A 26,890-nucleotide genomic window follows, 5' to 3' on the forward strand; every position below is an offset into this window, starting at 1 on the left:
ACCAGTATAAAACCCTACTAACCTAGTCTAAATGCCTTGCCAGAGGATTCCACTGTTCTTGACACAGCACAATAGGGCTAAATCCAAGATCTTTCCTCAGACCACAAGTCACTAAGAGGTCATATCCCAAAATACACCGTCCCAGTGGACACTGTACATCATCCTACCTTGGGATGAATTATTTTCTCTGAAATTCATGCCAGCATGTATTAAGAATACTCTGGCTTATTCCAAGTGCCTTCTGAATTGTGTTTATGAAAGATATGGGAACTTAGTGACACCATATGCGGAGGCAAAATCCTGTCCCCTCTTAATTAATTATGCTTATTTTAAGGACTGCATTTGTTTGCAATAGTTTCAATTAGGAACAATTCATGGGAGTAAAACCCCCACTTCTTGTTCTATGCTGACGCTTCAGCTGTAGTAAAAAAAGAAAAAAAAAAAAAAAGAGCATGTAACAAATCTCCAAAAATCTGAAGTTTATATCCATTTTAAATGTTCATGTGTCACTATGAAAATGTTTTCTCTACTGCTGGGAAAGTGGCAAAAACATCAAAAAAATAACATAGCTTTCATATATTAATTCCACTCCCTCTGAGTTGTTTTAAAGAATGCATTGAATTTACATATTTCAAACATTGAAAACAATCTCCACTATGGTTTAATCACAGCAGCAACTTTTAAAGTTTAGCATCAGAAAGACTGTTACTATTATGGAATAAATACTAGTATTTATTTGTTCCCTTTATGATAGTCTCCAAGAAAACATTTCATATCAGACAAGCACTCTACACTCAGGACAGTTTACAAGAGCCATTTACTAAAACAGGGCAGATGCAGCAGGTTTCTTGTACAGGTATACATCTCCTTTGAAGTTCTGTACTGCAGGTGCTTCCTATTTCTCACAAAGGGGAGGAAAAATACTTCTTGGCTGAATGTATGCATGGAAAAGATACGAAAAGCCTACAGAAGCAACAAGGTTAAGACCTTTAATGCAAATAGGTCCCAAAGAAAACCACTCCTTCCCTTCTAGTTTAGTGAAGATACATAACATAACTAGCTAGTTATATCTTCTGACCTATGACCTCAGTTTGGTCTGGTTACAAAGGGCGAAGAAAAAAAAAAAAATCAGATTTTCAGATGTCTGAACAGAATTCCAAGAAAAAACTGAGCAGACCTTCTAGGGTCCTCAAACCATTCTTCCTGACTGTGCAGATAATTCAAGGCTCCACTGAATACGCCAAGTATATTGAAAGCTTCTGGGATGAGAACACTCCAGTGCAAAAGACATCTCAATGCAATAGAATACAATATTCCTAAAAAGGATTTTTAATCTATATTAGCATCTGAGAAGAACAGACTATGTCCATCTAAAGACCAAAAGAAACACACTAAAAAATTTCACACAAATGCTTTAAGTTATCTGTTTTTATTACAAAATGACACTTGGTGTTAGTTGCATGCAATAGCATGTGCTGTCAGTGTTCTGTAGCTGCTCTCACATAAGGCAACAACTGCAGCGCTTGCTTGCACTAACCAGAAGTAAATTACTTTAGATCCACTACAGCTAAGGTACCTGCAGTCATTACCACAGCACCTGATGTGACCGTGTTAGGAATCAAGAGTGGATAAGCCAGGACATGAGAAATTGGTTTAGTGCCTTATAAATAGTAGGTATAGCTTTATGTATTTGTTATTAGGAAATAAACCCTTTATTTGGTACATTTCAATAACTAAGCCCTAATACATTTCTTGTCTGCACCTAGAACTATCACCAGTAGCAGCAGTGACCCGAGACTCCACAGCATTCCACGCTCCTCTTTCATTGCAATACCTCTTCATCAGGGGAATACTACTCTGGATTTAAAACTAGTTGATGACCCTACTTAGTACTGCTTTAGAACAGCTTGAGAGCTTAACACTGTTTTCTTCCATGTTCCGTTACTGCTGCTTCTCTGTCAGTCTGCTTTGTTAAGTTCCTGAGCTGTGCTTGCTCTTAAGCGACCTTCCAATATATGCCCAGTATTCCTTTCGGATGGTGTCTTTTTCTTTAGCCAGAATTTCACACAACTAGGAAAGAAAATTGAGAGATTGGAGTGTTACAGCAAAAGCTTACAGGATCCTTGATTATCTTTATAAAATGCATACACTATATTGTTCAGCCAGTATTAGAAATACCTGTCTTAGCAACATTTGTTTTATTCATCAGATTTTCAACTGTCCAATGACTCCAAACTGATGTCAACTCCAACTGGTAGTCAACCAATCTGACACTTCACAAAAAACTCTCCAGTCCTACTTCAGTTGTAACTGCTTCACCATGATTCCTTTCCATGTCTACCATTTGTCACCCACCCCAGCCTATTGAGCCTGTAGTATACTACAGTATACTTCTGACTTCTTGATAACTTGGTTCTCTTTCAGTGATCCAGCAGGCTGTAAATGATGTCATTCAAAACAGTGGAGGCACATCCTGCTCTTGAATCTTCCCAATGGACTGACAGGGGATAAAATACAGTTTATGGTTTACCTTCACTCACAACATGTTAGAGATGGTGCTATGCAGATACTTCTACATGTTCCAATTTTTGTTTTATTTTGACCTCACCTGACAGTGAGGCACAGCAGAAATCAACCCTACTCACACAACATGCTGTGTAACATTTATATAGTATGAACACTGTCAACAAATGTTCTAATCAATTTCCTTTTATTACGCAGATGGCATTGCCTTACTCAGGGAAGCAGAGTTGAGAAATAGGAACTTTGATGCCTGAACAGGTGAACAAGTCAAACTCAGTGAAATAGTGTAAAGGGACATGAATCTCTGAGGTACAAACTGCATTTATTTACACTCTGGTCCTGGAACACAACAAAGAAAAAATGTTGAGAAAGAACCATGTTAGAACACAGAGGCTCAAAGCAAGAACTGCAGCTCCAATTACACTGAGTTCCAGTCTGTCCCACAGTGAATGAAGTGTTCCTGTAAAAACTACACTGCAATGACAGCAAGGAATTCCCCAAATACGAAGCACAGAGAGATAAACAACATTACTAGAAGTCATTTATTCTCTGAAGGAAATAGTGTCTGACATTCCTTATTTGTGTCCCCAGTGTCTGCTGACCTTTAAGCGAATTCGGCCAGCTTTCTTAGAACGAGCTTGAGATTCTGTTTAGATACAGATACTCAGAGAACAAGATTCACCAACCTACAGACAAGAAAGTGAGTTCATGCTAAAAAAGTTCCTTGACTGTTCAAACATCTCCTTTCTTGTGCAGGCAGTATTAGAAACCTTCCTTTACTATCAGGTGAAGAAAACTTACAGTGATTTTGTAAATAGCAAGTTGTTATTTGTAGACAAATTCATGAGACCCTTGTCATTATCTGGCTTTCATGTCCAACTCTTCATAAAGCTCCTGTGATTAACAAGTAACCTGTTCTGTTGACAAAAATCAATCCCACTTTGTCAGGATATAAAAGAAGAGAAGCAACCCCTGAGAAGCAAAACCAAACTCTCAAAACCTACCTCCAATGCCTTGTTTAGTGTCTCTTCCTTGTTATCACACTGGTTTTCAAGCATATCTTCATATACGTCCACAAGAAAGGCAATCAGATAGGGTGAACTGTGGCTGGGCTGTAAAGTCAACAGTTGCTCTAACAGATTTGGATACTTAGAAAGACCATGATCCTGTAGAATCCTAGAACAGAGGTTAATAGGCTTGAAACATAATGTTGGGAAATCTGGTGTGAAGAATTACATTGTTATTATGACTCCTCTATTCGGAGATCAGTTTTGAAATGAGGGTACAAATACAAGTAAGGCAGAAAGTAAGCTAGTATAGTTATGCTCAAATGAACAGAAAGTAGACTGAAAGCATGCTCTACTCTCTTGAACCCAGTAACATTACAGGTCAAGTTTTTAAAGGCATTAGAAGTACTTGCAATCCTCACACAAGAACTAAGGGCCAGAAACTTAGTGGAAAGTTACAGAGAAATTAGGTTAATATATTAAGCCCTTGTGGAGGTTTTTGCATGCCTGCTTGTGCACATAAGACTAGAATGAACAGCAGCAGCTCTTTCCAGTTGAGAGCTAGGCATAATACACCTTCTACAGATATTCTCTTTGCCTCACAGAGGATGCCTTACCCTTTTAAATAGTTCCAAGCACTCTCATTATGTGGCACTGCTATGATCATCTCAAGAGTGTATCTGTGAGAAAAAGATAACAGATCGTGAATGCAACCAGTAACAATGCAGTTAGGAATTACCTGAACATGCCCAGACACTCCCAAATACATCCTTCTAGTCTGTATGTCAGTCTTTTCGCAGATGGGTCATAGTTCAAAATTGTCTTGCAACATAATCACCGTTAAGTCTCAGAGGCAGATGGGGTAGGAACTGTGCTAAATTTTCAAGTGTTCCATTTGCTACATTTATAAGATAATAAAATAGTTCTCAAAATTATGAGCAATAACACTTAGAAACAACATTATATACTCTCCCAGCGTGCTAAAGGAATAATTTGTGTCTTGATGCTCAGAAATGGCAAGGGGCTGAAAAAGGCTGGAGTAACTGAAGCCCAGGGTGAGCTATATTAATGTGACTGCATGTGGTATGTTCTGTACCTGTTTGCAGAACATTTTTCATGCAGCTGCACTTGAGCAAACCCACAGAAAGGCAGAGCTTGAGCTTTCAGCTCACAGCCTTCTGCAGCAGTTCTTTTAAAACAGCAGGTAGGCAACTCCTCTAAAAGCAAAGCATGAGCACCTGCCAGACAGTCACAAAACCATGTTTCATCTTCACGAAACAGACTTTACCTTCTGCCCTTCCCCAGCATAACCAGGCATTCAGCCAATTTTTAGAGACAGCAGATACTGATAAATTCTATAAGCAGTACTGAAGAAAAAAAAAGCCAACTCTAAATCTTTGTTAACCTTCTGCAGTCACTATGACAAAGACTGAGTTTAGCAAAGAACAAGCAGCTCAACTACTGTTCTATACTGACATCTGGGAAGTCTTAACCTTAGACAGTCTGATTCTTAAGATAGGATTCAATTATCCTGAACATAGCACCATGTATGAACAGTCATTGAAATGGTTCAGATTTATTAATCTGCAGGAAAGTTATAAACTGGAAGAGAAGTACAACTTATAGCAGTTTGCAAAGAACAACCACAAAAGGTGGTAGGGGCTGGGATCCTCTGTGAACAATGTACCAATGGGGCTGTTCAAAGACTCAGTCTTTCTTCTGAAGAGTAACTCCAAAAAATTGCAGCACCTTTTTTTCACTGCTTCTCCACTTTAGACAAACATCTTCTCATAACCATCAACCCTCATCAGCAGTCTGAGACATGAAAAACCATACAAGGAAGCTTCCCTTACCACCATTTGTAGTAAAATAAACAACTGGAAGCAAAGTTTGTCTTCAGTTACAAGCTTAACACTTCTGAACAGTTTCCAAAGCTAATTTTCCTCAAAACTAGGCAACTCACACAGGTCCTTCTGCTGACCACATACCCCTGAAAGCTCTATTTTTCCAGTTGCAGCAAACTCCTCATAAAAGACAACTCCTCTTCCTACAATCTACATCCAGGTTATCTTCAAATCATCATGGCTACTGTATAGCAGTTTAGTACAACACTGCGAGTGCTTCTCCTTCCAAGCTTTCTAGGGGTAGGATGTAAGATACTAAGGAACAGTACAACTTACGTGGTTCTAGTGTCACAGACCTTCTGCAGATTGCGCCACTATAACTAGTTGACTATAAAAAGTCAAAAATTTTGTTTGCACAATAAATAGTAGAGCAGGAAGAAAGATTAATGAGAATTGCTTGAGCAGGGTAAGCACAGCTTGCTTCAGTGGTAGTGAACACATCTATGTATCCACTAACACTTTATCTGCTATCCATGAGAGCAAGCCCCAAAACTGCATTAAAACCAGAAAAGACAAGCCCACAGGGACCAGCAAAGTATTCCTTTGCTTTCGTGTAATGGAGAATACTTAATGTGAGCATGAACAGCGTTACTAACTGGACTTCTCTGTCTAGGACTGCTGGATCATCATAACCAGTGGTGTTGAAAATTACGAAGTGTCGTTGGTTCCAAACAGAGTTGTTTCTCACATCTTCCCTCAAAAGCTGGTCTACGTATTCCAGTTCATTGTCCCATAATTTGAACTCCTATGGAAAGGGAAGTAAGAGAGAATATCACAGTGAAAAGCTTTTATTTTTAAAGTATATTCTCCTTGCTCCTGAGTTCTCTGAACATGAGATACAGAGACTTTTTAAAAGAAATTAACACAAAGCTCAAAGAAAAATAAGGAAGGGTGCACTAGCAACACGGTACACTATTCAGTTGCACACAATGGTATTAGCTCATCGTTAAATTCACACACATTACAGTAAGCAGCCAACAACAGATTTTTTTGAATTCAATTCCTAAAAGGCAGGTTTATAGCTAACCTCTACCAACACATTAAAATGCAATTGTTTCCCCTCACCTTCAGCCTTAAGAAACAAAGTGCCAAATGCAATCCAGATTGTATTTATGATGCCAAACTCTACAACCTGAGCAAGTTATTTAGTAATTCAAGAGTTCTGTGGATATAATACCTGAATAACCCATTGTCTGTGTTGCCATGCATGGTAATTTTTGGCATCTTGGTTAAGAATGTCGGCTATGAACTCAAGCTCTTGGGATGGATCCTGAAGCCACTCCACTAACACCCGTCTGTGATGCCTAATGACAACAGGAGGAAACTATCTTTAGAATAGTCTAAAAAAATTTTGTGAACATGTGGTGTGTATTAAACCAGTATATATCAGCTGTACTACTTAGAAAAGAACCCCACTAGTTAAATACTTCAAATTAAATATAACAAAACACTTCACTTGGCTCTCAGAAATAAATGACACATACTTATACTGTAACAAATTCTAACTATACACACACATTGGCCAATCACCTTCTTTTAGACAAGTTACGTTTCCACTTTTAACACTCATGGCCAAAGTCTTCAGCAGAATAAAATCTTCTAGTACTAGATAATTTCTCTAGCAATAACAACGCTGCTGTTTTACTTATTCCCATTCACTTGGGAAGAGCCCAACAACAGTTAAGCAAACACCAAGAGCCAATGGAAGAAAAAATACTAATTTCCATTTGTCTCTTTGTTTGTCTTTCCGTCAGACTTATTTTGTCTGGTTAAAAATCAAAATTAAAAGAAAACAAGACCTTTTTAGCATACCACAATCATATGTTTAGAACAAACTGCTAAAGAGGGACTTTGGAAGTAATACATTTAAGTCTTCCACTACTGCCACTGAAGCAGATGTAGGAGGTAATTCCTAACAACTTTTAGGATCAATGATCACAACTTATTCTAGACAATTTACAAAGCAAAAATTACCTGCAAAAACATTAGGAACTGAAAAGAAAACATGATTTTACCAGACTTGGTAGTTCTTTGGCTGATCTTCAATGATAGCTGTAATATACTTAAGCTCCTCACGGAGATCCTTTCCCAAAGACTGCAGGAGGACCCTCCGGAAATTCCTGTATAGAAGTCAAGCATTTGAACACTGCTACAGGGCTTTCCTAAAATTCACAGAGGAGAACATAGAAGAACCTCTGTTCACAGTTCTTCTAATAGGCATTGAGTTAAAAAGAGCACAAAAAATTAAACCACATAACCAGTTCTGTTAAAGGCCATTCAATGACCAAACAGTGGAGAACTGGACTACAACTGGTTACAACAGTATGTTATCTAAGATCACAGTGATCCTGTTTCAAATTAACCTCTGTTGACCCACACTAGTCTGATCATCACAGAAACTATTACTTATGTGCTTAAAAGAATGTAAACTTCCTGATTTTACGCAAGTTAGTGAAATAAAGATGTAAAAGAGGTACTTGTTAGCATTCACAAGTTAAAAAGTCCTACTCCAAATATCAGAAATTCACTGTTTTTTCATTACCTAACTGAATATTAACTTCACAGATCTTCTAAAATGCACTATTTAGTAAGTATACAATTATTTAGCAGGAAATAGCAGCTATCCTGCTTTTATGCCTCTTCTTCAAGTCAGCTGAGGGTGTCTTCAGCATTTTGCCACAGCCATGTTATCAGGTAAGTGATCTAATTTTAAACAGCAAAGCTCTTTCTGTGGCTTATCCTGACCTTGATTGATATAGTAATATCCTGAAAGCCAAATGAGTGAAAATAATCGAATTAAAATGAAGAAAGGAAAATACTAAACAAAGACTGTCTTCAGAAGTTCACCAGAAGTCTACACTACTCCCCTGTGTAAACTCAACTAGCCATGCCCTGATTAGACTAACTAAATTATTGAAGATATAAGAGGTCGGCAATCAAATGACAATAGAAATAATCCTAAGACTGTCACTTACCACACAGTATAGTTTGCAGCATTTAACTCAATGGCATCTGCTGTTAGCTTGAAAGCTCTTTCACTTCTCTCATCCCGCTGCAGAACAGCCCGGAAGTAATCATAGACATCTTGAACTAAATAGATAACAGCATTTTATCCAAGGCTGTGAGGCAATGGCCTGACTAGGGGGTAAGGTTAATAATCCTTTGACTTCCTGTTACTTCTTGTTTTGTGTACTTTAAGTACACCTCTTTAAAATGATAGCTACATATTGCTCCAACAGTACTGTTGACTGAAACCTCTAAACGATATTAGTATACTAAAAAAAAGCTACAAAAATATCTTAAAAATGCATCATCTGAATATTATCCAAAACAATCAGAAAACTTCATTGGTGCTTACATCATTTCCCCACATGCAGTAGCTTCATATGTCTCTCTTCTACTTGTGACCTAGTAATGCCTTATTATGGGAACCTGACTGTCTGTTGTACTACCTCTTAGGCCATATGATTTTAAAATAAAACCTTAGCTATTAACAATTTTGGTGAAGATTCAACTTCAGAGATGTTTGGTGAAAACATCATACACACCCACCATAACACAATAAGTATTTAATTAATTTCTTCACAGTACTACTATAGAAAATGTTATCCAAAATGTGAAGCTTTGCTTTAACAATACTAAGAACAAATACTAATTTAACCACCTCAAGTTTTCAGTGCAGACCATATCTAAAACTTACATTTTTCACTGTAGATGATCTGAACAACAGGATTTGGCCCATCATTTTGAGGCACAGGTTCAATATCTGCCCATTCTTTCCTGTCTCTGTAAATACATATTTTTCAAAGCACAAAATGCTACTCAAACCACTACATGCACAAATCTATGTCCAATGACACATCCTTGTTCCCAACGGTCACTATTATTGTTACTATATTATTGTCTATAGCAAAGACCAATGTATAAATAAGGAAGTACTGACATATGTAACCGTATCAAAATCAGTTGTAAGATAACTTGGGAGTGCAAAGTAACGACTCACCCACCCTCACACTGCCACAGCCGCAACGCCGTGATGGGGGTTCGAGCGGTACGTGGCACTGGCGGCTTCGAGTCTAAGCGGGCAGCCCCGTTTTTCAGCCGAGGCTTCCTGCTCCAGCTGGCGACCCTGTCGTCTTGCGACGGGGGCGGCTGGCGGGAGCGTCGCTGACACCCCACCTCCCAGGCCGTCCCGCCCGGTCTCTCCTCCTCTGCCTGCCCCGCAGTACCTGTACAGCACGTAGCCAACTCCCTTCTTCTTCTTCTCTTCCTCCTCCTCCCGTCCCAGCAGCAGGGGCGGCTGCCACTGCCCGGCCATCCCGCGCTCCTCACCCCAGGGAGCCGCTTCCGGGGCCGCACGCACAACGCGCCCTCACATGACGTCACCTGACGTGAGGCTCGGCTCCGCCACCGCCCTCGCGCCCGCGGCGGAGGGAGCCCAGTCCTGGCCGCTCGGGGACTGGGCCTGCGCCACCGCAGCCGTACCTGTAGAGCACGTAGCCGGCGTCCTCCGCCCCCTCTTCCTCCGCCTCTTCCAACAGCTGCCTGAAGCCGCCCGCCAGCTCTCCACCGCCCTGCCCCTCTGGCTGCAGCTCCTCCGCCGCTGTCCTCTCAGCTGCCATCGCCCCGCTGCCGCTTCCGGGGACTGGCGGAACCATAGAGGCTGAGCGGGCGGCTGGGCGGTGGGGCAAAGTGGTCGCGTGGCTCACTATCGCCCCCCCTGGAGCGGAGGGCGGGGGTTGTGTGGCCGGGGCCGAGCGAGGAGCCTTCTAGCCGCCGAGGCGAGGCTGTAACGCGGCGCCCAGGGGAGCTGGGCAGGCGGTTGGGCACGGTGGCTTGCTGTCCGCCCCCGGACTCCTGACCGGTACCGGCAGCGCCCAGGGGCCGCGCTGTGCCCCGGAGTGCTTTAATCCACGGGTCTATTAACCGTCAGAAACGTGTCAGGGGAGGCAGCAGGAGGTTGGGTCAGGCCTGCGTACTTCTATGCTTCACTCATCCCGTTTCACCATGCTCTGGTGAAAACCTGTAGGCCCAGCACGGCCTGTTGGCGTTGTTCCCTGAGCAGTAGTCGCGTCCCTGCCCATGCGTTATGGGGCAGCACTTCTTGGTTATTTGAGTGGCTGCTACCTGCAGCTCACAAAAGTGAGCTGTTCTGATGTCGGCCACTGGATGGAGCTGGTCCAAGAACATATTGATGATGGCATGGGGTGGACAGCAGACAGGGGAGTTTGGTTTGCACTTACTATAAACTGAAATCGAGAAACAAGAAGTGAAGGGAGGCATTTCTCATGCCAGCAGTAGTGCGTTTCTCCTGAGAACCCACTCTAGCGCTAATATCAGCTTGGCAGGTGCAAGGCCATGAGACCAACAGTACCGGACTGACACTATGGGAACACACAGGGAAACAGACGCTCTGGGAGATGCCACTATAGCAGCTGAGGTGGAAGTTACAGAGCTGCAAATAGCTCGTCTTGGCGTTACTGATGCTCGGGCACTAAGGTGCTGCAGGCACAGTGAGCTGTGTTTCCTCCCCTATGGAAACTCCCAAAACAGCATCATTATAGAGCTGAACTTTCTGACAAGAAAAGGCTCAGGAATCTGGTCTCTGCAAAAGGTGGAATTAGAGAAGGTTTTGAAACAGCCATTTGTAACCAGTGGGTGATATTGGGGAAGGCTAAAGTGATGTTGGTCAGTAGGACAAAGTAGCTGAGCTGAAGACAGTCACTAGGAAAAGCAGCTGACCCAGTGTTACAGATTCATCATCTAGGACATGCTGAGATGCTTTAGAGAGGAGCGGGTTAAAGACAGGCAGAGCACGTGTAGTAAGACCAATGTGTACTTTTGCATCTGTGCTGTATATTCAGGGAGGTGCGAAATCATTGCATGTGTGGTGGAAAGGGTTAAAGTCTTTAATTCTGGGGTGCTCAAGTTGAAAGGGCTGTAGGGAAAGAATAATAGTGCCAGAGCAACAACGAGGGAGTATAAATGCAGGGCTGCAAGTTGAAACACAAGATCCAGGACAAGGAAGAATTGGGCCCACAGGTGGTTGTTCTGTCACAGAGTAACTTTGTCTCCTTTGGGAAGTCACTTGACCTCTGCGCTTTCTTTGCCTCTGCACTTTCCTTGCCTCTTTGCCTTTCTTCTTCCCTGTGTATTTTAATGGTGCACTTGGGGACTTAATTTGTTTCTGTTAGGATGTTTGTACAGTGACTGTTTGGAGTGCATAGTTCGGTTGGTGCCGCTGGTGTTACAGTGGTAAAGACAATAGTAATATCATGATGGAGGAAAAAATCAGAGCAATCTACTAAAAGGTTGCTTTGGACTATAGGACTATGAATAGAACAAAGAGCAAATGGAGTAATATGTACCTAGAGACAGAGAGGCAGCACCTAAGTGAAAAAAAAAGTTATAAATCACAGAACATTCTAGAAAAAAGAGAAGGAACCAAGACAGGCCTAAAAAGAAACAAGGGGTATTATAAATAGATCAGAGGAAATGTGCACATATAAATGAGAGGAATCTCAAAGGCAGCCAATCCTGTTTTGCAAGACAGAGCAGAAAGTTGCTGTTCCTGACCTGCAGAGGGAGAGGTTGCATTTTGAGTTCATCAGGTACCAACAACTCTCCATGGGAAGGCAGCACTTGAGACACAATCTTTAAGAAATCTAGTGTATTAGCTCTGCTGTTTGAGCAGCAATTTGGTTTTTTTGGTCGTGCTTCCTCCAGAACTAATACATAATGACTGCCATTGCCATTGCTTATGCTGGTATCATCTTTACCAGCTAATTCATATGGATTAGTCAGGCCAGATCCTGCAATAAGAGCTTATTTTCTCAGAGTGGCATAGCAGGACAAGAAACAAAAGTGAACTGCTCTGATGCTGGCCACTGAATGGAGCTGGCCCAAGAACATATTGATGATGGCATGGGGTGGACAGCAGACAGGGTAGCTATCCCACTGCCTTCAGGACTAGCTTTGGTGGTTTAAGTCTGCACCTGTGGGTTGTTGGGGTCTGTGGACTGCTTCTAAAGACCTGAGGGATGGTAACTGAGAAAAGCAAGCCCATTGCAGGAAGCTGAAGCATGTTACAAACAAGTTGTGTCCTCATGAGAGCAACCTAGGAGTCTGGCAACTGAGGAAGCCTGAAAGCCAGGAGTATAACTGAGTTTTGAAATGACAGACTGGGCTGAAACCCAGTGGGATAACAGCAAATCCTTCCATAAACTGTACCAGGCTTCTGATCCATCTCCAACCACTCAATTTAATTTACTGAACTGTATGCTTCTTGCAGCATGCTAGCTTCAGTCCTCTCATCCTTGGGCACTCTGAAAGCCTTAGTCAGGCTGGCAAAAGCAGGAGTCTGCCTTAGCATGGATCTGCTTTACAAAATAATACTTGGAGGTGTTTGCTGCATGCCTCCTGGATCACAGTCAGTGGAAGTTCTTCATGTTACAGGTCTAACATCTGTAACCGCATTTCACAGAGAATGTTAAAACCCCACCTGAAGCTTCTACTTAAAAATATGACTCCAGCAGCCAGGACCTTTGGGAAGAAGCAACGAATAGGATGAAAGCTGTGATGAAGCTCTCAACAAAGAGTAGAGGATAAATAAATCTGTCATGTCCCAACACTGCGGTGTCAGTTACTAGTTTCATCTTAGGAGGAGCCTGGTACCTCAGGAGAGAAATCAGAGCTCCGTGGTGCAATATGTGCAGCAAGAAGTGGGTACTACTCCAAATGGGCTGCAGGGAAGCAGAGCTATGGAGGAAAGGGCGTAGGGCCAGCATGGTGGTGGTCACTTAAACTGCTGCAGGAGGCTAGATTCAGGTTCTCCGCTGGTTACCTCTGTGAGCCTCTCAGGAAGGCTTCAGGTATGACTCACCATAAAGTAAGATGAGCTTTGTGCATAATATTTGCACAATTTATATCACTGTTGCGTTTCAATCGAGGCGCATCAGGTGTTCCCTGTGCCTCCTCTGGGATTCTTCATCCCTCTGCTCCCCCCACCTCTTGCACCTCCCCCACTTGCCGTGTCTGGGTTAGAAGCAGCAGGTTAGGCACTTTCCAGTGTTTGTGTATAAATACATGTACATATGAAGAAGCGTGTAGGTATCAGATATCTCTGTGTTAGTACAAATGTGTATGTATGAGATATTATAGAAGTGTTACAAGCATGTAGGGTTCATGTGCATTGGGTGGGTAAATATGGGCTCTGCCTTGGGCCTGCAGAACCTGGCTTCAGAGCTAATGTCTTTCACTACAAGTAGCAAATGCCAAAATGGTCCAGCCTCTGGAAGCACTGAACTGGCAGGCAGGACTGTGTCCTAGTTGCTACGCAGGCCCTGTGCGGACGCCTCGGTGAGGCTGGCAGCAGTGCACGGTCTCAGAGGGATGCCTGCGGTGGCTCTGTGCCTAGGGGCTTCCCAACTTCTGTGACTCATTTCTTTCTCTGGAAGCCCTCTGGCTTGATGCAATCAGTCTAAGTCCTTGTCAAGATAGCAGCAGCTAAAATAACAGCACTGTTGTAAAACCAACCAACTAAAACAACTGCAAGAAGTGCAATTATGCTAACAGCTATAGAAATCCCAGCCCTCTGATCATTTTTGTGGCCCTCCTTTGGACCCTCTCCAACAGGTCCGTGTCTTTCCTGTGCTGAGGGCTTCAGAGCTGGACGCAGGACTTCAGGTGGGGTCTCACCAGAGCGGCGTAGACAGGCGGAATCACCTCCGTCAACGTGCTGGCCACGTTCCTTTTGATGCAGCCCAAGATACACTTAGCCTTCTGGGCTGCAAGCGCACATAGCCGGCTCATGTCCAGTCTTTCATCAACCGGTACCCCCAAGTCCTTCTTGGCAGGGCTGCTCTCAATCTCTTCATCCCCTTGCCTTTATCGATACCGGGTTGTCTTGATCCAAGTGCAGGACCTTGTACCTGGCCTTGTTGAACCTCATGAGGTTTGCATGGGCCCACTTCTCAAGCTTGTCCAGGTCCCTCTGGATGGCATCTGATCCCTCAGGTGTGTCAACTGCACCACTCAGCTTGTTGCCATCCATGAACTTGCTGAGAATGCACTTGATCCCAGTGTCTATGTCATTGATGAAGATATTGTCATACTATTAGGTATATTAATCTTTTCCCCAGCTAGTATCCTGTCTACTCGCCAATGAGGGAGTGTTTTCTGTATTTTTCTGTACAGCTGCACTTTGCACAGCCTCCTGTGTGTGCTGTCCCAAAGCTGTCTGGTGGGTTTGTGTTCCCTATCATTCTTGAAGCTGTTCCTGGGCTGGCATTATGCACTGCCTATGAAGGTGCATGTACAAAAAGCTGTTTGCATGGGAGCAGAAAGGTCTTTGCCCCACTAAAGCCAAGAGCAGGAGCAATGTATCCTGTGGCAATACCTGCTGGCACCAATTCTGTCACTTTGCTCAACAGACTTCTCTGCCCCAGAAAACTTTTATGGCATGTGCTACCTCTAGAAAAGAGTGGTAGCTTCCTGGGCACCAGAAATCCCCCGTATTTTCTGTGGATTTCTGTCTCATGGCTGATGGTAAGCAGTGTTGGAAGCTTCTCCTGTAGGTGGAGAGTTTATAAATTTCCTTTTAGGGTTCCAGATCTGTAAATGGTGGCTCATACTGGTAGACCTTTCTTTGCATACACATGGGATTTTTCTGCTTTACCTAGCCATGAAGTTGTAGTTACATTGTCTTCACCTGATTTATTCTGTCGGTGGTTAAAAATTAGTAGGGATCAGTACAGATGCTCACACAGAGACAACAAAACTTTTGGGGTTTTTTTACAGTTAATTTTCGGAAGAAACCTTACTACTGAAGTGCTTTTCTCTGTTTTGTGCTTTTTCCAGGGAGAAAGCAGAATTTGTGTTGTTAAATCACATGCGATGTGGCCATATCTCAGTAAAAATTGTATTTCCTGCCTCCTCCTTAGAAATTCAAATTACATAGGATCACCTGGACAGTGGCTGCAGTCAGGGAAGTGCATCCACTTTGATTGACAGAAACTTCACATGCAGACTTAGTGCTTGATGCTTAAATCCTGATTTGTCAAGCAGATGTCCTGGCTAATGACAGTGATGCATCATGATATTTATATTTGTTTCCCTGAAGGTTATCACTGAACTGAGCAATTCAGAGAGTAAGGTGGCAGTAATCTCAATTTTACGCAGCGGCCCATTAAAGCCTGTGGAGAGATACACTTTTCAGTTTGAGAAGCAAGAATTTCACAGCAGCTTCAAGACGGAGTCTGATGTAAATCACTATCTGATCCTGCTGTGGTGGTCTCCCCTGACTGGAGAGACAGGGAGATTGGGTCAGTGCGGAGAGGATGTTTGCTTCCTTACTGTCAGCAAGACCTACTAGCACAATGTGATGATGAGAGCATTTCTGTTTTATGGTAAGGATCTGTTTCTTTTTAAAGAAGTAGCTTTCCCTCCTGCCCAGTTATTTTCCTTTAGAGATTAAATACTCTAGGTGGCAATCGCTGGAAGCAGGAAACATGCAACTCCTTGTGCTGAACTTTGCCCAGTGCTGAAGACCACCAGCAGAGATCCAGGGGTGCACGTTCTCTGTAAAAGTACTCTGAAAAGTCACTGTGCACATCTGTGGGATGACTGTTGCCTTGTCTCATGCCGCTTTCCAGTCACATGTACCCCCTTTGTATGGGAGAAAAGATCATTTCCCATAGTAGCCAAGTAATGAAAAGACAGTATGAGATCAAGCCAGCTTTTTCCAGTCTTCTGGCTTGTCACTCCTAGCAGAGGCCTTTGTTGCACTTGTGCAAGTCTTTTGTCTTAAAATAATGCCCTCACTGGTAACTGTGCAACTCCCCTGTGCAACTCCCCTGCTTCATGTGCCAAGAGATTGCCAGACTGTAGATGGAAAGTAGTGAAAGAAACCTACTGATTCTGCACAGGAAGCAGCAGCTAGTGCAGACTTCTGAGCTGCTCTGGCTCTGCTGTCTCAGAAGCTTCCCACTACATGTACTGTAAAGTGAATCTGCAACTGGGCATTTTTTTCTCTTTATGTATTAGGTTTCAGATCAAAATTCTCTGTTAGACATTTGCCTCTTCTTTTCCATCAGTGGTTTGAGGTCAAGGGTAGAAGAGAGTGAAAAGTTGAGTGTGACTGAGATGGTAGAATAGCTTGTCCAAAGAGAAGGGATTTGTGTTTTTTTCTAAACAAGGTGTTCACTGTTTGTTTCAGTTTATGAACCTCCCTTGCTTGACAATACCAGTTAAAAGTTTTGTATATTCAGTGCTTGTACTTAATGTAAAAACAGATACAGTTATAAGACAGTGAGGAGGTATCTTGACAGAGATTCATCAGCTTTGCATTTATTCTGCTATACGGCTAGTCATATGAGTGTAGTAAAGCAGTATTGAATGGAGACCAAGGGTCAGATTAACAAGCTGGTATTTTGAATTCAGTTTTGTGCAGACCAACCTTTGAGAAAAAGCTTCTAGGTTTGTCCTAAAGCTTCCACCACAGCTTTCCTGAGTTGTTCTGGAGGCTCCTTGTCCTCTCAGGGAGGTGCAAGCAGCTGCAGTTGTCTGTTTGTAGAGTTTAGATGTGGGTCTTGGAAGTCTGCTGTCTCTCTGGGACTGAAGTTAAAGCTGTGAAGAGAAAACTTCCTGCCCTGGTAAGGCTCTCAAATTATTATCTGCTGCTAATTTTTCAGGTGGGCTGTGGTGAGACTGCAATGGGAAATCCAAAGGCAATCAAGAGGGACTTCAGGGCCTAGGGAAGGTGGGTCAAGGGACCAGGAGCACCAGTAGTGTTCTCATCTGTCCCCCCAGGTGCAGGGTATGATGAGGAAAGATACAAGAAGACCCAGCAGATCAATACCAGGCTGCGGGACTGGTGTCACCAGTGGAATTTTGAGTTTTTTGCTCATGGGTCAGATTACATGACCTTTGGGCTGCTGGTGACGAAAGGAATGCACCAGTCTCAAAGGTGGAAAAGGATCCTGTGGCTGAGGTTACCAGAGCTCGCTGAAAGAGCTTTAAACTGGATTCGAAAGGAGAAGGGGAGAAAACCAGGCACAGCAGAGACAAACCCAACGGTGGCATGCCAGCGTTTGAGGGATGGGGTGCTAGCGAGGCCCTTCGGTCTGGGGTCTCAGTGGAGGTAGGGAGTGGAGAGGCATGCGGTAACAAAGACACAGGTTATAGATGCGTTAGAAACCATGGAAGCGCCTGAGAATGGCCACGAAGGAATTAGTGCTTCTTACTGCAAAAAGGTGGTGGGATCAACGGACCAGTTGAGGTGTATCTATACGAATGCATTCTGCATGGGCAACGAACAGGAGGAGCTGGAAGCCATTGTGCAGCAGAAAAACTATGATATAGTTGCTGTCACAGAAACATTGTGAGATGACTCACACAATGGAAGTGCTGCATTGGATGGCTATAACCTCTTCAGAAGGGTTAGACAAGGAAGGAGGGGAGGTGCGGTAGCCCTGTATATTATGGAGTGTTCTGTCTGGAGCTTAATGAGGGTGACAATAGGCTTGAGTGTTTATGGGTAAGAATCAATGGGGAGGCCAACAAGGCAGATATCCTGGTTGGAGTCTGTTAGAGACAACCCAACCAGGATGAAGAGGCAGACGAAATGTTTTGCAGGCAGCTGGGAGAAGTCTCACGATTGCTGGCCCCTGTTCTCGTGGGGGATTTCAACATACCAGATGTTTGTTGGAAATGCAACACAGCAGAGGGGAAACAGTCTAGGAGGCTCCTGGAGTGTATGGAAGACAACTTCCTGGTTGGTATGGAAGACAACAGCTGGTCAGTGAGCCAACTGGAGAAGGTGCCCCATTGGAACTGTTGTTTGCAAACAGAGAAGGACCATGGATAATGTGTCGGTTGGAGGTCACCTTGGGCATAGCAATCATGAAATGATCGAGTTTTCTGTTTTGCGGAAGTAAGGAGGGTGGTCAGCAGAGCTGCTACTTTGGACTTCTGAAGGGCAGACTTTGACCTGTTTAGGAGGCTGTTTGGCAGAGTCCCTTGGGAGGTAGTCCTGAAGGACAAAGGAGATCTTGAAGGCTGGTCTCTCTTCAAGAAGGAAACCTTAGAGGCACAAGAACAGGCTGTCCTCATGTGCCGAAAGACAAGCTGTCGAGGAAGAAGACCGGCATGGCTGAATAGAGAGGTTTGGCTGGAACTCAGGAATAAAAGGAGAATTTATAACCTTTGGAAGAAGGGGCAGGCTACTCAAGAGGACTGCAAGGATGCTGTGAAGTTATGCAGGGAGAAAATTAGAAGGGCCAAAGCCCAACTAGGGCTGAGCCTATCTACTGTTGTAAAAGGGAGCAAAAAATGCTTCTATAGATACATCAGCAACAAAAGAAGGGGTAAGGAGAATCTCCACCCTCTGGTGGATGCAGGGGGAAACACAGTGACAGAAGATGAGGCTGAAGTACTAAATGCTTTCTTTGCCTCAGTCTTTAATAGTGAGACCAGCTGTGCTCCAGGTACACAGCCCCCTGAGCCAGTAACAGGGACAGGGTGCAAAATGAAGCCCCGATAATTCAAAGGGAAACAGCGACCTGCTACACCACTTAGACACGCACAAGTCTAGGGGACCAGATGGTTGCTGAGTGAACTGGCAGAGGTGCTCACCAAGCTGATTTCCATTATTTATCAGCAGTTCTGGGTAACTGGGGAGATCCCAGTTGACTGGAAGTTGGCAAATGTATCACCCATCTACAAGAAGGACAGAAAGGACGATCCAGGGAATTACAGGCCTGTTGGTCTGACCTCAGTGCCAGGAAAGGTCATGGAAGAACTCATCCTGAGTGCCATGACAGAGCGCATACAAGACAACCAGGTCATCAGGCCTTCTGAGCATGAGTTTATGAAAGGCAGGTTCTGCTTGAGTGATTTCTTTCTATGACAAGGTGACCCGCTTAGTGAATGAGGGAAAGGCTGTGGATGTTGTATATGTGGACTTCAGCAAAGCCTTTGACACCGTTTTCCACAGAATCCTTGTGGAGAAATTGGCAGGTCATGACTTGGATGAGCATACTCTCTGCTAGGTAAACAGCTGGCTGGATATCTGGACCCAAAGAGTAGGAGTGAATGGAGTCAAATCCAGTTGGGGACTGGTTGTGAGTGTTGTTCCCCAGGACTCAGTTTTGGGGCCAGTTCTGTTTAATTTCTTTATCAATGGCTTGAAGGAGGGGACTGAGTGCACCCTCAGTAAGTTTGCAGATGACACCAAGTTGGGTGGGAGTGTTGATCTGCTTGTGGGTAGGAAGGCCGTACACAGGGATCTGCAATGGCTAGATCAATCAGTTGAGGCCAATTGTATGAGGTTCAACAAGGCCAAGTTCCAGGTCCTGTACTTGGGTCACCACAAGCCCATGCAATGCTACAGGGTTGGGGGAGAGTGGCTGGAAAGCTGCCTGGCCAAAAAGGATCTGGGGGTGTTGGTTGACAGCCAGCTGAATATGAGCCAGCAGTGTGCCCAGGTGGCCGAAAAGGCCAAGAACATCCTGGCGTGTGTCAGAAACAGTGTTGCCAGCAGGACTAGGGAAGTGATCGTTCCACTGCACTTGGAACTAGTGAGGCTGCACCTCAGGTACTGTGTTCAATTTTGGAGCCCTCACTACTGGAAAGATGCTGAGGTACTGGAGTGAGTTCAGACAAAGGCAACAAGGCTGGTGAAGGGACTGGAGAACAGTCTTATGAGGAGCATCTGAGGGAACTGGGGCTGTTCAGCCTGGAGAAACGGAGGCTGAGGGGAGAGTTTGTCTCTCTCTATAACTACCTGAAAGCAGGTTGTAGCATGGAGGGTGTTGGTCTCTTCTTCCAAGTAGCAAATGATAGGACAAGAGGAATTGACCTGAAGTTGCGCCAGGGGAGGTTCAGGTTCGATATTAGGAAACATTTCTTCACAGAAGGGGTTGTCTGGCACTGGAACAGGCTGCCCAGGGAAGTGGTGGAGTCACCATCCCTGGAGGTGTTTAAAAGATGTATAGATGAGGTTTTTAGGGACATGGTTTTGTGCCAGAGTTAGGTGAAGGGTTGGATTCAGTGATAGTAAGGCTCTCTTCCAACCAAAATGATTCTCTGATTAATTTGAGGAGCCATCTTCTGCCAGAAGCTACTTCTTTGTGTATCTAGTAGGCAACTGTGATACATCACCTCTTAATTCTCTCTTTGATGAAATAAATAGATTGGCTTCCAATCTCTCTATAGTATATCTTTCCAAGACTTGAGGTGATTCTTGCAATTTTTGCCCTTATCCTGTCCAACATTTTAGCACCCTCTTTGTTGTTTTGTTACTAGAATGAAATTGAGCCCTGCAGTAACCATTTCCCTCAGATCATAGATAGAGTCAATACCATCTGTTCCCCTATTTACAATACCAGGGGATTATTAAGCATCTTATTAGTCTCATTTCAATGCATTCAAATATAAAATTCCTCGTGAGCCTTTGAAATGAAAGGTCTTTAAACTAAAATGACCTGAAAGGAAACCATTTCTGAGATTAACTACTGATCCCCATTCTCTAGATACTTCTGCTGCCAAATTCAGTTTTATCTATCATAACACTCTTCTGTCTTTGCATGAATTGCTCTTTACAGTACTGCCTTCTAATGTCATAAATGTGATGGTTGTAGGTATGATATTAAATTAAAACTAGGCTTGTATTTAGTGTTGCATTATAGATAGGGATAGACTAAACACTGTTTACTTTTGTCTAGGTACTGACTTCAGTATAGACAGCCTGCCCCTCCCTTGTAAAGACTATCATGATTGGGCCCTTTTCCATGAAGAGTCACCAAAAAACAACTACAAACTCTGCCACGATCCGGCCATCACCTTATTCAACCACACTGTAACCTTTAGCTGCCATTCTCACCTGCCACTGACCACTCAGTACCTTGAGGGTGTAGGGGTCCTGAAGTCGTTGAGGTACATAGTCTCAGTGCAGATGAAGAACATCCTGAGGAAGAGGCTTGCACCACTTGTGTATGTGCAGTCTGACTGCAACCCTCCTTCTCATCAGGACGGCTATGTGCTTGAACTGATGTGCCACATTGAAGTAGACTCTTATGGGGAATGTCTGCATAACAGAGACCTTCCTCAGTGTCTCAGAAATCCAACCGCCATGGATGATGGGAACTTCTGTAAAATACTGGCACAGTACAAGTGCATTCTTGCTTTTGAAAACGCTGTCTGTGAAGATTACATCACTGAAAAACTCTGGCAGCCACTGAAGCTGGGAGTGGTACCAGTGTACTTTGGGTCTCCCAGCATTGTAGACTGGCTTCCTGGTAACAAAAGTGCAATCCTGGTATCCAGTTTTTCTCACCCTTGGGAGTTGGCCCACTGTATCAAAGCACTGGATACAAACAATTGAGAATATGAGTCCTATCTGCAATGGAAACTGAAAGGGGACATTTCCAGCCCAAGGCTGCTTACAGTGATGAAGGAATGCAAGTGGGGAATGCAAGATATCACCCAGGACAATTACATTGACATCTTCGAGTGCATGGTGTGTAACAGAGTATGGGAAAACATCAGAAGGAAAGAAAAGGTGTGTGTGACTTCATCTGTGTGTCTCAGAGACGGTTTAAAATGGCATTAGGCTCAGATTTGTCCCAGGAAGTTTGGTTACCAGATTTCTGGCCAGCTTACACCACTGATATTGCAATGCTGTTGGGTTGTGCATCCTCATGTCACAAGGTGTTGGCAGAAGATGTGGATGCACAGCCAGAGTCTGTGTTCCTCATACTGGAATAGTCCTTGAGCTCGTACACATTGACCTGTGTGCTCGTGGTGCTTTCAGCAGAAAGCCTGAATTCTTCAGGGAGGAGTTTTTTATCAGGCTACAGAAAGTAGCCTAACTTGCTGACTTTCTTTAGATGACCTGGAGCATTTGGAAACAGATTGCCCAGACAGGTTGTGGGATCTCTGTCCTTGGAGGTGTTTTAAGACTCAACTCAATGCTGCCTTAGGTAATTAGATACGATTAGACCTGTTTGGAAGATGTAACTGGACTAGATGATCGCTGGAGGTCCCTCCTGACTCGAATACTCTATGACTGTCTGAGTCTGCGTATGTGTGGGTACATTCAGACCTGTAGTGACAACATGCCATTGTCTGTGGCCACATTTGGTGACTAAACATTGAAACATTGGTGTTTAAGCCAAGTTATGTGTTTGTGGGAGGAACTGGACGTCAGTAGCAATTTTTTAAACTCTCCCTGAGCTTAGTTATCAGCATGAATAAAAAAAAACCCCTTTTTGTGTCAAGTAATGGAACTAGTCAATGTCTCTAGTGTCCTACAGCTGTCCTGTATCCATTAGGCCATATTTTAGCTGGTCACAGTCTGAGCAGTACACTGTGTAGTCAGACAGTAGAAGGAAGATGAAGAAAACATTTGAAGTTATGAAGGTGAGCTGAAGTGATGGGGAATGCAAACTGGTAAGCAATGCATTTAACCAGGCTTTCCTGTTTGAATCTGGTGCAAATCTGGGTAGGTGTCCTCTCTTTGAGTTGCGAATACAACCACGTAAAGATATTGGATATGTTAGATACAGATATTCCTTCCCCATGCTTTTGTCATTCTCTAGTTAAGAAGATTACAAAGACCAGTTTGCTCTCCTGGTCAGATTAATGGATTGGTTTTTCTCCTTAAAAAAATCTCATTAAGTGTCTGAATATTTAAGATGAAAACAGAATATAATGATGAAAGTAGAACTCCTTGCCTTAGAATTTCGCTTTTAGTGGGCAGGTACTGCTTATTTGCAGCCAGACCTGATCTGAGACTCAGGCTCTTGTCAGTATGGCTGGTCTTGTCCCAGACACTTTGAGGAAACCCTCCCCTCTGACATCCACATAGACATGGTTAGAGCCTGTAGTGGGAAGAAAAATATCACTGACATGCTTTGATAGTTTATTAATGGCATAGCACCTTCCCTCTCTGTCAGGGTGCCTGAATAATGCCTTTTATTTGTCTCCATTGCCAGGGATGGCTGCCCCAGAGGTGGAAGGTTCAGGTTGACCATCTAAGCTGCCCCAAACCAGAGGCATTCTGGTTCTTGTCTTCAAACCCTGGCTGGACTTCTCTCTGAGAGATGTGGATACCAAGCTTCAAGCAATCCAAGAAAGAAGCCTGGGCTCTGAGGCACCTGGTGGAAAGGAACAGGAATTTTACAGCTCAAGAATTTTGGATGCTTGTATTCAAAGAATAAACATAATGACCTGTAAACCAGAATGAGTTCCTCAGAGGAGTCTGTGGGATTTTCTTTTGTAGGTGACCTTATCATACGTAGGATTGGTAGCCATAGGAAGTAGACCTGTAAGACTGAACTTAGTATGTTCAGTGCTCAAAAGGTAGTAAGGAGTGCTAAACAGGAGAATCACCCTTCCAGGTGAGATGTGTGTATCAATATATTTGTATATAGAATGATTTATATTTGTATTAGTTGTCATTATTTCAGATTTTTGAGCATTAAGGTGCAGTGTGTCAAAGTTCTCAAAGCCCAGTTTTAAGCGTACAGCTATTCCCATGAAGCAGATGGATCTTCTTCCATCTTTAAATGCATACCTGTGTTCATGGTCTCAGGACCCCTTTTTGCCCAGTCCATGACCTTCCTTCACTGCATTTATAGCCACAAGCTGGAGAGCAGCTGACACCATTGCACCTGTGCAGCTTCTGTGCTGCTTTGGAGGTAGAGGAAAAACTTGGGACTGTGTCCCTGACTAGCTGTTTATTATCAATTTTCCTGGCATCAGCAGATTTAGCAGGGACTTGGCGGGCTTTGTGTCCTAGCAGGGACTTGGTGGGCTTTGTGTCCTGACACCAAATGCCAATGTAAACTGCATTAGTGGTTGGCACAAGGAAGCAGCATCTGTTAGTGTCCAGGGACAGACTGAGTGAAAAATATGGTGGCTCACATTTATCCACTACCTTCTGCTAAAAATAAGCAGAGCACATGAATATCTTTACTCCCCAGAAACAGGGCTGGCCTCAGTCTGACTTACCTTCTTGCCATTCTGATGATGGACTAGTATTTGCATCATGTATAAACATGGAATTGTGTACTTTAAAGGGCAGGGAAAAAACTGAGAGTCCATTGATGCTGAAAAGTCTTGAGTAGGCACAAGGAGAGGTAGGCAAGCAGCCTTCCTGTATCAACACTGAAAAACTCAAATTACTTCATCTGACAAAAAAACCCTAACTTGGTGATCTTGGTCATCACACCTTTGCCTGGTATACAGACTGTTGCAGTTTTTATCCCAAATTCTTTCAACTTCAGCCAATGGAGGAGTCAGCTTCTGCACGATCTGCAAAATGGCATTATCTGGGTGAAGCCATTCGGATGAGGGACAGTCAGTCATACACATGCCCATGTATGATGATACAGGCAAATGTAATTACTAATATAGAGTTCTTCACATGGCTGGGAAGGCAGATTTTCACCTGTGATAGTTTCCATACAATTTTTCCTTGTAGCAGGCAATTTTAAGATTGCTGTCAAGCATCTGGCTGTTTTATGAATGGGTATCCATGGAGAAGGATGTGAATAGTATTTACATCAAAAATTCAGCTGCAAGATTTACTTACCTTGGGAAAGTTTTCTCACCAGAAAGTTCCTTGCCTAATAGCTGATTAATTTTTTGTTACTTTTAAATCTAGCAAGAGAAAGAGCAGTTTTGTGACCACGAGGCATATAGCATTGGTCATTGTTTCTATGAGCACATACTAAGTTTCAATGAAATTTCTCACAATTAGTGTTTTGCCAGTGTGGCACACAGCATCTGTTGAACATGTCTTAAAACCTTTTGCCAGTGATCTACAGTGCAAGTCCTAACTCAGGTCCACAAATTAAGCCCTTCAGGAAAGCAGCATTAACAAGAGACTTAACAGGCTTTACTAAATCAGGACCAAGAGTCGGGTATAAACCACACAGCATTCACAGAGGGAACTGCTGAATCACCACCCATTGCTGTGAACCTCTGTTTCTTCTCCCAGGATGGCACAGAATACATGCAGCATGAAGGACTAATAAATTATTTTTGGGAGGGGGTTGTTCTGCTGTCTCCTTTGCCAAAAATTTCAAGCCATGTTGTTTAAAGACCCCAGGAGTTGCAAAACTGAAGATTTTTTCTTTGTTTCTGTTATGGAATCTCTCAGATCCTGAGCTTCCCAAGCAATCTGGTAGATACTATTCAAAAGTAGGAAGCATATTTATCTCAGTTTTGCCCTGTTATCCCTCATTTTACTTTTGTGGAGTGGGAGGGAAAGAAAGACTGATGTAACTGATTTACAATCCACATTGCGAAATTTCAAGTGGCCAGCAGTAGGTGTTTCAGAAGAGGTAACATCTTCATCTACTACTATACACAGAGCAGTTGGCTGCAGGTTTGCTGTGGTACAAGATAGTTTTTACTCAGCCTTACAATATCCTCTCGCAATGCATCTTTTCTAGAGGATAAGCATTAAGCTCGTCTCCCACAGGCTAGTTCAGAGCAACCTAATTTGTCCTCTTGGTCTTTATTCACACTCTACGGCCTTTTTTCCTGTGCTGGGTGGAGGGAAATCTTAGTGAATGTCACCCTGGGAGACTTACAGTGGCAAGGATTTGTGCAGGCTAATGAAGTGTAAGAAAGACTGACCGTCATGAATTTTAAGTTGGTATCTTTTCTCCCCCTGCTGCTCTGAGAAGGAATAGGCAGACACAACTGACAGTCTCTCTCCTTTTTTTTTTTTTTTTTAACCTTATTTGCTAGCCTTCCTGCCATGTACAGGTTTGCAATTTTAGGCAGCAGAGACATCCAATTTGTTCGGGAGGCTTATGCATATTCTGGATTGGACAGCCCTTTCTTTTTGAGTTTATTTTTGCCTTAGAAAGGCAAGAGCAAAACAGTTAAGAAAAACTCTGTATGTCCAACAAGAGCTGATTCTGCATGAATGAGTGTTTGCTTCCCAACATCTTGCACAGTGGTAACAAGCTGCCCAGATTTCCATTGTTGCAGGACATAAGACAAAAAGACATTGTCTACTGGGCTTGCATTTATTCCACTGAACCCGTATCTATCAGCTCTCCTGGGAGTCATGTGTATTAGTGGCCTCTGAGCCTGCAGTGGCTTTTGCATCTGAAATACAAAACCTCAAGACCAGGCTGCCCTTTAGGAAGATGCCTGTGTTCAGCTTGGGAATATGCAGCAGTACTGGCAGAGCCGGGAGAGTGTTGGGAAAGAGGCAACTCTGGATGTCAGCCTTCGACATGGTCCTCCTTCTCCCTCTCCTCAAGGAAAATCAGGACTAGGGCATGGACAAATTAGGGCAGGGATTGCTTCTACTCTTCCAGCTACACTCCCCTGCCTTCTCTACTTCCAGCCTCCACCTTCCACCATTTCCTCCTGACCTTGTATCCATCACCTCCTGTGGCCCTGTGCCTTCCATCCTCTGTGCTCATGTAGGGA

The 26,890-nt window shown here is 43.5% G+C and overlaps 2 protein-coding genes across 4 annotated transcripts; one reads left to right on the forward strand and one right to left on the reverse strand.

The window, feature by feature from the left end:
• Positions 1-711: 711 nt before the first annotated feature.
• Positions 712-10,092, reverse strand: FNTA (farnesyltransferase, CAAX box, subunit alpha). Of its 3 annotated transcripts, none has more exons than XM_065657419.1 (9): positions 9,920-10,092; positions 9,135-9,220; positions 8,410-8,524; positions 7,450-7,554; positions 6,612-6,738; positions 6,031-6,179; positions 4,148-4,210; positions 3,528-3,699; positions 712-2,070 (listed from the first exon to the last, which is right to left on the reverse strand). In XM_065657419.1, exons 1-9 carry the CDS (start codon positions 10,090-10,092, stop codon positions 1,972-1,974), a joined length of 1,089 nt encoding a protein of 362 aa, XP_065513491.1. In that variant the 3' UTR covers positions 712-1,971. The 3 variants fall into 3 exon arrangements, with proteins under 3 accessions (XP_065513491.1, XP_065513492.1, XP_065513493.1); XM_065657420.1 differs by lacking the exon at positions 9,920-10,092 and adding an exon at positions 9,664-9,903; XM_065657421.1 differs by lacking the exon at positions 712-2,070 and adding an exon at positions 2,088-3,440 and having other exon boundaries at positions 9,920-10,070.
• A 5,435-nt stretch (positions 10,093-15,527) lies between these two features.
• On the forward strand, positions 15,528-23,584 carry FUT10 (fucosyltransferase 10). Its single transcript, XM_065656910.1, is given in 4 exon segments — positions 15,528-15,840; positions 21,157-21,992; positions 23,428-23,475; positions 23,477-23,584. Coding segments are annotated over 4 exon segments (1,305 nt in total).
• The last annotated feature ends 3,306 nt before the right edge of the window (positions 23,585-26,890 follow it).

Source organism: Caloenas nicobarica, chromosome Z, assembly GCF_036013445.1.
Source record: "Caloenas nicobarica isolate bCalNic1 chromosome Z, bCalNic1.hap1, whole genome shotgun sequence".
Taxonomy (NCBI): domain Eukaryota; kingdom Metazoa; phylum Chordata; class Aves; order Columbiformes; family Columbidae; genus Caloenas; species Caloenas nicobarica.

What these genes read in the sequence shown, in the direction of transcription:
- FNTA (XM_065657419.1), bottom strand. Translation starts at nt 10,092, where the DNA reads ATGGTTCCGCCAGTCCCCGGAAGCGGCAGCGGGGCGATGGCAGCTGAG. An exon ending in CCAAAGAACTACCAAGTCTG is followed by an intron (nt 6,739 to 7,449) that starts GTAAAATCATGT and finishes TGTTGTCATTAG; the next exon opens with GCATCACAGACGGGTGTTAG. An exon ending in GCTTGGAACTATTTAAAAGG is followed by an intron (nt 3,700 to 4,147) that starts GTAAGGCATCCT and finishes CCTCTGTTCTAG; the next exon opens with GATTCTACAGGATCATGGTC.